The sequence below is a fragment of the Ammospiza caudacuta genome, chromosome 1 (genome assembly GCF_027887145.1).
Source record: "Ammospiza caudacuta isolate bAmmCau1 chromosome 1, bAmmCau1.pri, whole genome shotgun sequence".
Taxonomy (NCBI): domain Eukaryota; kingdom Metazoa; phylum Chordata; class Aves; order Passeriformes; family Passerellidae; genus Ammospiza; species Ammospiza caudacuta.
This window is the reverse complement of record NC_080593.1, coordinates 29,233,074-29,246,698: the sequence shown is the minus strand read 5'-3', so window position 1 is coordinate 29,246,698 and position 13,625 is coordinate 29,233,074. Positions and strand designations below refer to the sequence as shown.

At 34.4% G+C, this 13,625-nt stretch overlaps 1 protein-coding gene across 4 annotated transcripts in view; it reads left to right on the top strand.

Moving 5' to 3' along the window:
* The window catches only part of DGKB (diacylglycerol kinase beta), a 329,155-nt gene that overhangs the window by 127,281 nt on the left and 188,249 nt on the right, over positions 1-13,625 (top strand). For all 4 annotated transcript variants that reach the window (XM_058820489.1, XM_058820474.1, XM_058820483.1 and 1 more), the window contains 3 exons: positions 7,026-7,111; positions 9,374-9,463; positions 11,956-12,116. In XM_058820489.1, the coding sequence (XP_058676472.1) occupies positions 7,026-7,111; positions 9,374-9,463; positions 11,956-12,116 (337 nt within the window). The remainder of the gene's footprint in view (positions 1-7,025; positions 7,112-9,373; positions 9,464-11,955; positions 12,117-13,625) is intronic.

Sequence of the window (13,625 nt, the reverse complement as noted above, 5' to 3'; positions counted from 1 at the left end):
CCAAAGTGCTCTCTGCACCAGCTGGCACTGCAGTCCCTTGCTTCGTGTGCTTCCTCCGTGATTCTCCTTAATTTGCATTCCTATGAGGATGGGAGAATTACAGTGTATCAAACACCAACCTTTGCCACCTGATATTGTCTCCTTTTTAAGTAGTGGGTGCTTTGGTAGAAGAAAATTAGATAGAGCAGCACTAAATATCTACTCTGTGTGTTACTTTGTATGTAATGGGTGCTATTTACTTTTGTCACTGATACATGAAATTTTACATCCGTGAAAAAGAGTTGCAGAAGGAGGCATATGTTCACTGACATTAAGTTTACACTGTTGTTTGAATACTTTTTTTTTTTTAAATCCTTGCATTTTTTATTTGTTTAGACCTTTACATGTATGTAACATTGATGAAAGTGAAAAGCAGCATTGATGAAAGTGGAAAGCATATTAGGCTCAATGCTTTCAGAAGTTAAGATATCGTGCACGGCAGTATAGTTAATGTTAACCTGCTGAATGGTGCAAAACCAGCCCAAAAATTGGAGATAGTGACATGCATGATTTCTTTCATGCATGTGTCTTGTATCTGAATGCTAGTGCTGTTTTTAGTACTCGAATGAAATTTGTTTTTATACTGTTCTTAGCATGTATGAAAAATGTAAGTACTCTTAGTTCAAAGAATAAGTAGACTACAAGAATTAACTGAGACAAAAGTGGTAACTAATATTGTTTTACATACAGTGTAATAGAAAGGCCGTGCTAGAAATTGGGAGGATGAATTAAAAAAAAAAAAACAACAAAAAATGAAATATTTTTGTTCATAGTCATCTTTCTTCGAAATTAAAAAATAATTCTGGCTGCATTTCTGTGCCTAACTGACTTAGTTTTCATGGATCTTGCTGTGAAGGAAAATGCATTTTAAGGCAGAGGCACAGGAGGGCAGTGTTAAGTTCAAGCTGAAACCGAGCACTGAAGCAATTTAAACATTTGTCTTTTGAACCAGGACAGTGTTTTTCAGAAAATGTTTTCAATTCCACTTTCTATTAGAAATCGAAGTAGTTTTAGCTCAGAATCACTTTGAAGAAAATTCTAATTAATTTTCAAACAGGAGCTGCTTGTTTTGGTATATCTTAAATTCGTTTCACTGAAATGAATAATCCTAAATTTCCAGTTTGTCTCCTGCCATCACTTCTTGCCCCTGGCAATACTTTGTAGGCTGCATATAATTTGGCCCTTAAGTGAGAAGTTGAATAAACTCTGGTGTTTCACTTAGCAGTACTTGTTTTCTGTGAGGGCTGAGTTGCCTAATAAAACCTGCCCATTCATCCATCTGTCCACTCATTCATCCATCTCTATAATGCCAGTTATACTGGATTGTCAATCCAAATTCTGTGTTTATTTAATTTTCTCATAATACATGTTAAATTTAGGTCAAAATGGAACAGATTTGGGTACTGTACAGTGCAGAGAAAAGCAGAAATGTATTTCTTCATCCCTGTAAGTTATTTAGTAGAAAGGGATAAGCATAATATATATTTATTTTAAAGCATTTATGATTACTGTGGTACACTTTAGTTGAGCCTATTTTGAGATGTAGTTTTTTTCCCCTTTTATTACTATTTTCAGCCATGTTGACTTAACCTAGAGAATATCTGCAGTATTAGCTAAGAATTTGCTTTTTATTTTTTTTTTGTTAGAGCCAACCTGTTTGCTTTAACCCATAAATTAATCTTTTTAATTTCTGATGGTATTTTTCTCATGGGTTGCCATCATCAAGCAAGAAGATAACATTCACAAGTTTTGTAACTTGTGTTCCAAACATCTGTGGCTGACATGAATTTTTATTTCCAGTTAATTTTTAGAGGGAGTACATAAATTTCTAAAAAATCTATGTATTCCCTTTTCAATGGGCAGAGAGAGGGAAAAAAGAACTAGGAGACTAAGAAAATTGCAAATCTTAAGGGTGCTGAAATTGGTTTGGGATTTTTTTAATGGTCAGCAACTCAATTGCTATGTCTGTTCTTCTGCCTCTTGAGTGGGATAACCATGTTCTTGCAGAGAAATGTTTTGGAAAAAAGAACTTCAAAATAACAACAAAAACACCCCCAAACCAAAACACAACCCCCTAAAACCTCAAAAAAGCCCCACCTTTCTTAATACCATTTATTCTATATTTTTCTATATAAAATGCTGACATACAGCAGGACAACAGAAAAATATTTTGAGCAAATGACAACAAATTTTAGTATCACAACCTCAATGTACAATTACTGAAGTACACGTGTTGCCTACTTTCATAATAGATGGGGTGGAACAGCAGCAATGACATTTCTTGCAGCTTCTTTTCCTGTCTGAGCTAGGGTTTTTGGAGCAGTTTATGTCAAAACGCGTGATATACACAGTCTGTATGAAAAGATGTACATGATGCAAATAAACCTCATGGCAGCGACTCTTGCACTGATTCCTTTCCAGCAATGGAGACCTGCTGCGAGGCCTGAAAATCAAGAAGCTCTAAGCCAAAGGGCAACAGCACACTTTAAACATGGGTATAATAATTAATGGTTTAGACATTCTTTAATTGACAGTAGAGAGATATGGGTGAGCTGGAAAAACCTTGTAAGCTCTGCAGCTGAACACAGGCATAAAAGGTACTCCACAGTTACAGACTGCCACGGTTAACACAGTGACGAGAAAATTGCTGGGCTGATGCATTGTGTAATTTGTGCCTGGCACCTGTGTTTTTTGCCATGAAAGGAGTTTCCCTGTTTGGTTGTTACATCTCTATAGGAGTCTTCTACTTCTGACAACAACTGTTATTGTGGATTTAATGATCTTGAAGAATCTGAAATTCAGTTATTGTTCACCTCACAGAGAGGTAAATAATAGCAGGATGAATAGCAGTCGAGCCACAGAGCCGCAGGACTCTGTAGAGAGGTCAGCGTTTCACAAAGTCTTTGTCCCTCTGAAAAGGCCTCTGTTCCCTAAAGTTCTATTATTTAAAATGTCTAATTTATAGTATTTTTATACTCTATTATAGAAATTATATCCACAAAAGTTGTATTTCTTTGTAACTTCTATAAGCATTTAATTTGGAGAGCATCTATTTTTTGAATTCTAGCTGCAAGTTTGCTTCAACCGGCCTTTCTAAATCTTAAATTCTGCCCACTTAAAAGATGCCCAAGACACCAAAGCAGAATCTCTGCAGCTTACACTGTAATTTAATTGGGAATCTACAGCATCTGGGCTTTTTTACCTTCACAAAGCAGTAGGTCTGTTTTTCAAATTACACTATTTTCCTTAAATATTTGAATTGATTGCTTGAGCATTTCTTTGCTGTTGGACTTTGGAATATCCAGAGTATTCTAGGAAGGTATATACACCAAGAATATTTTTAGAAGATAATAACTGCATAGTTATTTTCTTTCAAACAAAATATTGGATCTGGTCTGTATTTTCTTGGACGAATTACATTTTTGCCAAAGACTGGCAAAGCCAGCAATGGTGGGTTGGTTGTAATCTGATGATAAAAATTATTTTTGTACACCACAAACCAGTGGTACTTAGAATTCACATATGATACTTAAATCCTGAATTTAGAGATATATTTTAAGCAGCTGTTTAACAATATTTTTGCTTCTATGACATCTGTGGTGTTGGCACCTGAGACCTATGCTGAGATCCACTAGTGGATTATTTTTTTGGGCTGTAGGCAGTCTTAAATTTTGCTTCCACTGTGAGTGAAGAATGCTGAATGATTTCATGCATTGCTGTTATGCCGCCTTGTGTGGCTGAGTACCTGAAGTTCTGCATAGTGCACAGATTTTGGGTATAAGAGCAGTAGTCATGTACAGGTAATGGAAATGGAAAATATTGCAATTTGTCTTTTCATTACTGTGAGTAAAACTTCAGTTTTACTCTAATAAACTAAATTAATTAGATTAAAATAAATACTTTATATTTTTCTCTGAACAGTTCTATAAGAATGTGGATGTGTTTGCCACCTGTACATAAATCAATTAACTTCAAAATCAAATAGTGATGCTCTCTAGCATTGGTATTTTTTTCATTAATAGATCCCCTGCATTCCTATTGACTTGATGAGGTGATTATGAAAAACTGAATTAGAGTAATATAGGTAGCTGAAACAGTTGCCCTCTTTCAGTTGGAAATTTCTGATTTATCAGCAGAAACTTAGGAACTGCCTTTGAATCCTTGTTTCTGGCAAAGTAAAATAAAATTAGACTGGTGGTGATCACTCTGAGTTTCAAATTTTTCCAAGAAAATAGGATAAAATTTTCTATTCTGTTTTTTTAACTTAGGCTGACATTGCACAAAATCTTTACAATGACTTCGATTATTTTTAGTTTCACCTTAAACCACTTTTACTAAGTTCTTCTCCAGCAGGTTTTTTTTTAATTCTTTTCAAACCATGTGAAAATGGTAGATAAAAATTAACAGGTGATATTAAAACACTAATTGAGTACAATTTTCTTGGTAAGCAGTACTGACTTTCTCCCTAAGATCTCTAAAGAAATCTGTCAAATTATTTCTGTACAATTGTAACACTTAATGAGTCTGAATGAAACCTTATAAAATAGAAAACTGTGTTCCCTTCCCAACTCCTAATGTAGGCTGCACATTCTAATTCAATGAATAAGATTTATTTACATATATAATTATATAACTATATTTAATTTTATAAATCAATTTGATTTTATAAATATTTATATCTACTATAGCATATTTATATACACTGCATTTATACATGCAAATATACACTGTAACATGCATTATTTTTATGTATTTTGTGTGATAGATTTTTATATAATTTGTGTATAATTTTTATATTTAAAATTATAAAAAGAAAAGGATATGTGAATTTAGTGCTACACTTTGCTTGGAAAATTCACTGTCTGTGAATATAAAAAGCCCCAAGGCAAATACAAATGCAGCTTATTGAAAATGTTTTTGACAATATGGTTTCACCAGATTTTTCAGTCCCCCACTTTTTTAAAAGTTACACTTTTTTGATGAAGATTAGCTATACAGTCAAAACAAAAGGATCTTTGATATCCATATGGTGAAGAAGCTTGTTAATAAAAAGAGACAAAGGTTTAAGTCCATATTTTCCCAGTCTGGAGCAATGCTAAAATCAACCCTGTGCTTTTGGTGCTGTTTTGGTTGGTTGGTTCTTTCCTGACTTTCTTTTCTGTGAGGAAATGCTTAAATAATAGCAGTGAGTACCCTGCCATCACCTCTGGGCTATAATTTGACTTTAAATTAAGCTGGAATACTCTCAGTGTAGGAAGCAATGTAAATACACCTGGTGACTCTCTGCCGACCCATTGGCTTGCAGTGGGAATGCTGGTGGCAGGAGGTGTTTGTCTCTGTGCCAGGCCACGAGCAGGGATGGACGTGCACACCCGTGGGCCAGGGCACATCTCAGTGCCTGGGAGGGGGCTCCCAGCAGAGGATCTTTCAGCACATACTCTTATTAGATGTGTTCCCCACGTGAACCCAGTCAGATTTGGCACGTGACATTTTGGGTCACAGGAGATCCTACAGCACTTCTCCTGCAGATGTGTGAAGTAGAACATAAAAGGGGTGAGAAGGGCAAGGCAGCCTTTAATACAGGGCAAGTAGGCATCCTTCAGGCATTATATTTGAACTTGAAATTGCTTAAGAGCTCTTCTGAGCAAAGAAAATTACAGGGGATGGGACATGTGATGAGCTTAATTCTATGCAACTTGGCTAAAATTGAAATTCTGGCCGAAAACTAATAAAACAAGAAGTTGTCTTATCTATTATTCTACATATTACATAACTTTTTTGTGCATTGTGTTTTTAATTTCCTTCTCCCATTCTTGCTTTTTTACTCTGTAATTTTTCATGTGTTCTTGATTTTATCAAGAGGTCCAAAAGAATTGTATAACTTCCTAAGGACAGAAACTAATTCTCCCTGCAGCATTACAATTTTGTATGGGAAACAGTTGGAATTAAACACCTGTAAGCTATTGTCTATATTTATTTGTATTCAGGAATTTGTTTAAAATATATTAGTACTGCATTTTTTAAGAGATTGCAAACTGTATATCAGTTCTGGTGACTAGGATATAGAGTATCCATAAATATATCTATAACACTAATGAATATAATACATGTGAATGAACATACACATGCATACATAGTAATATGACAAAATTACTAGAACTTTTTTGTCTAGTGACAGTTTATGTGTAAGGACTGATTTCAGCATGTGTCAAAAGCTGTCATGAAGTGATGCTTTCAATATAAAATACTGAACCTTAGTGTTGTTTTAAATATCCTCACTTTCCAACATTATGCAACGTTGTTATAGAAGGAGATGGGTGAGGAGGTGGTGGTACTCACTTGATGGATATGGAAGCAGAAATAGCCAGGCAAATATTGCCAAAGATATTTTACTTTTAAAATACAGTTTTTAGGATGATGGAATGAAGATCTTCAATCTGATGCTTTCTCATTTTGTATTAAACCATGAGGCGAAATTGTTTTTACCAACCACTGAATGTTCAGCTTAATATGTACCAGTGTTCTACCAGAAGTATGAAGTTTTTATATAGCTTTATAGAAGGAACTTCACAAATAAATGTTATGGCTAATACATTTAGACAACTTAGACTTTTCCGTTTTGAGAGACTACCTAGTACATTTACAACTAAGTGAACAGAGAATGATTTTTGAAAATAGTTGCAAACAAGATTTGAAGTCAGACAAAGATTAGCCCAACCATCAGGTTCAAACTTTTGCTAGTGTTAGTGTACCATATTAACCCTTGAATCATTAATTTTGTTTGAAATTTTTCAGATAATACTGAGAATAATTAATAATAATGTTGGATTTTATCTGTCAAAAAATGAATACATAAGCATAAGTGACTTTTATTTTAAGTGATCATTTGCTATTTTCTATTAAACAAAATGTCTTAAGCCATAACATGTTTACATAATGCACAATTTTATTGATCATAATTAGGTGTCTTCATTTACTCTTTTTAGGTTAAATTTTTTCCGAGATGTTGCTGAGTTCAGAGTACTAGCATGTGGTGGAGATGGAACAGTGGGCTGGATTTTGGATTGCATAGGTAATCTACAGCGTTCACACACTTTGGCTTGCCTCATGGACTTAATTTTAATGGTCTTCCTTATGTACCAATGCATGGATTCAGCTATTTCAAGCAACAGCTTGTTCATTTAAATTTTTTAAATGTGCTAGTTTGGGACATAATTATTTTTAAGGGTACTCAAATAACGAAAGTTATTTAAAATCTCTAGACAAATTTCTGGATTTCCTGAAAGCAAGAAATCTGAATTACTCTATTTCAATTTCAGTTTGAAGACTATTCACCAACTGAATTTGCTAATTTTAAGAAAATTTAATTTAGGTCACTTGCTTTTTTTGGTTACCAAATTTTTGTTTTTACTATATTATCCCAAAATAAAGATAATGTATTAAGAGGTAATTCAGTTTTGGAGTTCTTTCAGTCAGTTGTCTGCAAAGTCCTCTTTAAAAATCATAAGGAAGGCCCACAAGTCTAGTTATTACAGACTTAATATATTTAATCTTCTCAAAGATTATTAAGGAGGATGTCTTCCACATCACATGATCATTTATTTGGTGTTAGGCTGCAGAGAAAAATAGTGGGCATGTGTTACAGTGAAAATCAGGAAGTGGATCAAAACGGGTCAAAAGACTCAAGTTTTAACTAAAGTGTTTAAAAGTGTATGCTTTGTGGGGGACCAGAAAAGTTCACTGAACAGTAAACTTGATGTCATGAAGGAATGATAGCAAAGGAATATTTCTAATCTTGGTTGGAAAAAAGTCTTTTGCAAATGCAAGCTACTGCAAGTAGATCTCAAGTAGCTTTCAGAGTCATAAATTAATGTACAGAAACATCAAGTGCATTGCCTAAACTTGGAAGCAACAAAGTTTTGCAGCTGTTTATTGTGTCATCAGTTTTTTCATGAGGTCTAAAATGTCATGTACTTACTTTCTCTTTCAGTAATATACTATGTTCTGCACCATGTTTTGTGGTATAGAACTAAGAAATTACTTCAAGAATCCAGGAACTATCTTTTTTCATAGGTGCAGAAAATATATATTCAATACTGCTTTTTAGGGGGCAAAAGCACTTTAGCATATAAAGTGTAAGGGTACACCTGTTTCTAAACACTTTCTAATTTGGTCTTCCCTGATCTCCTGATATACAAAGAGCTTTAGCTGAGAGCACAGCAAGAAAAAAGAAAGTTAAAAAAAGAAAAGAAATAAAAAATAAATAAAAGGAAAAAATAATTCTCATCAATTTGAAACTTTAAAAAGTTTTCTTTAATCACTCTATTAAATATTACATTCTCTGTAAGATTTCCATTAAAATGGTTATGTGAATGGTAAATCTTTCTAAAATATTGATAAATATTGATTTCCCTGCTACATCCATTGTATAAACTCCTGCAGATTATTGCTGATAATTGAGCAAAATTCTATAAACAAAATAACTGATTAATTCAATATAACTTTTTAACTAGACATGCTATTCATACACATTAAATGGGAAATTTGACAAATTATATATTAGAAATATATGTTCCAGTTTTCAGAGAGGCTGTGTTTCTTGACAAGGGTTTTCTCATTGGATTTTGAAAAGATCCTTGGGCTTACAATGCTACAAAAATACCAGTAAAGACTGAAAAGATGCTATAAATTCATTCATTTCAAAGCATTGTTTAATAAATAGCAAATTGCTACTTGAAGACTTGATCAGACAGGTCAGTGCTCTCTTTGGAGGTTTAATTCCTGGTGGGCAAACCTATCTAAGGTCTTGTGTTAGTTCCAGTGACTTCTTGGTGGTGGTGCTCAGGTGTAGACACAAATCCAGGTGAATACACAGTTTCACACAAATTTGGTCACCCAGGTGACAAAGTAGAAGGTTCACCTCATTATTCACGCCCTTAACTATCACTCTTCTGTATTCACAGCTGGGAATGGCAGAGCTGAGAACTAGAGCAAGAACACCATATTCACTCTTGGAAAGATCTTGAGTATCATTTTTCATGAATTTTTGTCATATTTATGCTTTACAAAGTCCTAATGATAACAAAGGAGTCAATTAAGATTACAAAATCCTTATGATAATAAATGAGTAAATGAGGATTAAGGGTTGAATATCCAGTGGAGAAGGGACTACAAAACGGACTGACTTGGTGAAATGCCCATTGCAGAGCAGGCAGCATGATTTCATATACAAAGCAAGTCTTTCACTGAAACAAAACCTAACACAGTTATATAATACCATGCAATTAGATCATTTTTGTTCCTTAGTTGTGTTTTTTTCCTTCTTTATTCACAGAGAAAGCGAACTTGATTAAGCATCCTCCTGTTGCTATCCTGCCTCTTGGGACTGGCAATGATTTAGCAAGGTGTCTGAGATGGGGAGGAGGTAATCAAAATGCAATCTGTTATTGAATTAAAATTTAAAAAAAAATTTATGTCAACATTTACATTTGGATTTGTTTTTCATAAAGAGCCATTATCACTTTCTCTATTTTTGGAATGATCTGTTTATAATTGTTGTATGCATATGTAAGATATCAAAGGTTGCAGTCACACTTCATACCTTGTTTGTAGCTTCTACTGACACCAAAAACGTTCCAAGGTGCAATAAGAATCGTGTATAGCTGTTTGGTTGGCATTTTACCATACATATTCCAGTTATTGCTTTGATCAATACCTTGTATAGGGAGCAGTCTTAAACGGCTTTTAATTGGGACTGTTCTGAAAGGATTACTGAAAATATCTAATAATGGGTTAGGAGTAGTTAATATTTTTTAATCTTTAAAAATATTAAATGAAAAGCATGTCTTAGCCTCGGACTAGTTCCTTTGATCCACTCGCTTTCTGTTTTCCTACAGAGGATTCCAGACAATGTGCTGTGGTACTATTTATCAGAAAATGAGAAGGCAAAGAATGCTGAAAGAAGAATATTTAGAAAATCTAACCTTTAACACCCTTTGCATCCTTTCCTGAGTGTATGGATACTTACTCTCAGCTCCTCCAAAAAACTCCATTCAGAATCCATATTACAGGATAACTTGAAAGATACACAAGGAAGAAAATCATAGAAAATATTCAGTCTGTGGTGAAAACACCTCACTTTATGGGCTCATAGCCAGGTCTATTTCAGGTCCTGGTTGTTTCAGTTGAGATGTTTTGCATTTGGAACTTGGTTGTTTTATTTGGAGCTTTTCAGCCTTTGCAGATATCTTACTTCTTCTGTCTCATCAGTTTCCTTTCCAAATGTCTGCCTTGTTGCCAGATAGTCTTTAGCAAATTCTCAGTAGTTTCCGTGCTATAGCACTTTGTTAACCATAATGTTCTGTCAAATCATTTGAAAACCTCCTCTATTTTATCTGTCACAACTGTTGATTGTTTACATTCTCATAATCTTAGGGGAAAAAACGCAAACAAATGAGACAAAACCTATTCAAATCAGCCTTGCTTAACTTCCTGAATTGTTCATAGATCCATGGAATAACTAGAAGAGGTCATAGGAAGTCACTACTGCAGTGTGTTCTAAGTAGGGTCAACCATGAGAACACTTAAATACATTAACTGGGACATGTCCCTACCTTCACTTTTATTTTTGTTCTGTAACTTAAGTGATTCTATTTGGACTAAAGTAGAGAAAACAGTAGGGAAATATTCTGTGTTTCATCATTCTTTGCCAAGTTGTTTTGTGGTGAACGATACCATAGTACAGATTTTCTGGAATTTCCATAGATGGGAGAGGAGACAGGGATTCCAGAAACTAAATTTCTGGTGAGAGATCTCAAGGATGCAGAGAAATGGAATTGTGCATGCTGCTGTCATGTGGTGGTTGGCAGTAACTAGCAGAAGTGTGCTAGGCAACCATGAACAAATACATCAGCAATGGGTTTTGAGCAAGAAGGCTTTGAGTGGCTTGCCCTGCTAAAGCTGTTAATAACACCAGCAGTACATGCTGCTTGAATAGGAAATCTTGTTTTTTCTGCTTTGAAGAAGTACTGAATCCCCAGATCTTAGCTGTCTATGACTAAGTTGTTTGTTTTGAATAATATTCAGACTTGATAATGTCATGTAGTAAAGCCTCCACAGTTTTTCTTCATGCACACGTGTGTGTTGTATATACTCATGAGGGCATAAACAAGTTTTCTACTCAATTTAGTGAATTACATGTGAGTGCTTATTTGCAACAAAGAGTAAGTTCTCTACAAAGCAGGATGAGGCTCATTAAGAAGTTGTTGAGATAATCAAAAATGTTATTTTGTTTATAAAGTTATCAGATATGGATTTGAAATTCTGGATTTGTTATGCTAAACCAGATTGAAACAATCAATGAAAATTAGAAGTTGGCTTTTAACCTTTCAGTGTCTTGTCAGGCAAAACAGCAATATGTCTCTTTTCCAGAAATTTTGAAATCAAAGGAATTTGAATATTAATTTCTCATCAAGAACATTTTGCAAAGTACAACCTTTGCTTTATGGAAAGTTCAAGAGATTCGCAAAGTTTGAAGATTTAATTGTTTTTTTCATCACAAATTTGATGTCCACTGAAATATATTGAATTACTCTAAATTAACATGCTTAATTAGCTTTGTATTTGTGCCTCTTTTAATGACAAGTGCTGGAAAATTGTCAACATTTCAAGCAGAATCCTGCTTTTAAGGTCTTATAGGCGTTGCTTTCATTTTTCCAGTCACAGAGTCATAGAATATTGTGGGGTGGAAGAGATCTTTAAAGGTTAGTTAACTAGTCCAGCCCTCCCTGCAAAGAGCAGGGGCATCTTCAATTAGCTCAGGTTGCTCAGAGTACTGTTCAATCATCTAGAAAGAGAAAAAAAAAGTAATGAAACTTTATTATGCTTGATTAAATAACTGGGTTTATGTTTTGCTAGGGTATGAAGGTGAGAATTTGATGAAGATCTTAAAAGACATTGAGAACAGCTCAGAGATTTTACTGGATAGGTGGAAATTCGAAGTAATACCCAATGATAAAGATGAGAAGGGAGACCCAGTGCCTTACAACATCATCAATAACTACTTTTCTATTGGCGTGGTAAGACTTATGTTTATCCTTAAGTGATTTTCTTTTTCTGTTTTGAATAAATATTTGCATCACATGCCTTCAAATGAAGAACTGTTGGCTAGAGATCATTTATAATGTTGTTGTTTTGCTAGTGAAATGAATACATTGATGACTGACAGCAATTTGCATAAATTTACTTGCTCACATTCAAACCTGAATTATTTTTCAGGACCTTCTACCTTCCCATTTATAAAGAAGATATTTGTGTTGTTCGTAATGGTTTATGAGCAGCTATAATACTAAATTTATATTGTCAGTTTGAAGGTTCTATAAAAATAAAGGAAAAACAAATCACTTAATAAGAACTCTTAAGTAATATTTTCCATTAGCATTTACATAGTCAAGTAACTGTTTAAAGGAACTGTTGCATTCTTTATTTCTTCGGGGCTGTTGTAAATAAGAAAACAATAATACAAAAAAGAAAGCCTCTTCTTGGTATCTTCTTGGTTCTGCCTTGTAGGGAAGTGAAGTTCACTTCAAATTCACAGTTTGAATGAATTAGAAGGAAAAGGATTTTAAGCAGCTCTTCATGTCTGAGGAACTGCATCTCTGATTGTGTTTCTCTGTGGTTTTCTATGTAGTATCTACACTTCTTAATATTAGCAGAATTTCTTTATTCATATTTGATTTGTGATTTGTAGTGAATTTCTGATACTATTCTGAAGAGTCATTATTTCATACCTCATTTGGGTTTTTCCTGGGTGATTCTTCCTGCCTACATGCCGAAACCTACACTTGATTGAATTACGCTCTCTTTTAATTTTTACTGTTTTTCCAATGCACTGTGAAAACTAATGGTGACCTACAACATATTGCACATTGCCTCATAGATTCTTGCCAAATAATAAGCACAGTCTCTAATCCAACATGAATGGAACTTTCTGTATGAACTTTTTAATGGTATGGCAGAAATTGTGCTTAATAACAAACAATCTAAATGCATGTATAGAAAGGACGGGAGAGTAAAACTAAATAAAACTGTGCTTGACATGGAACTCTTGATGTTTTAGAGCCATAATTCAGGTTGGAAAGGATTGCAGGAAGTCATTAGTTCTAAACAGGGTCAGCTGTGAGAGCAGATCATATTGCTCAGGGCATTATCCATTTAGATTTTTAAAGCCCCCAAGGATGGCACAGCCTCTTTGGGCAACCTGTTGTGGTACTTGACTGTCCTTATGATGAAAATGGTTTGGGTTTTTTTGGTTTTTTTCCCCTACATCCTGTCTGGATCTCTCATTTCAACATAAATTATCTGTCTCACATCCTCCAGTCATATGTGCCACTGTGAAGAGTCTGTCTTTGTCCTCTTGATACCTCCTCATAGGTAATTGTAGTCTGCTATTAGACCTCTCTGGAGGTGCCCTCTTACCTGTGATTACCCTGTTAATCACCTTATCTAGTCAGTCTTTTTTTTTTTTTAAATCTCTCCAGCAATCAAGACCATAATATCCCAAGCTAGATACAAGAATGCTGGGGTAG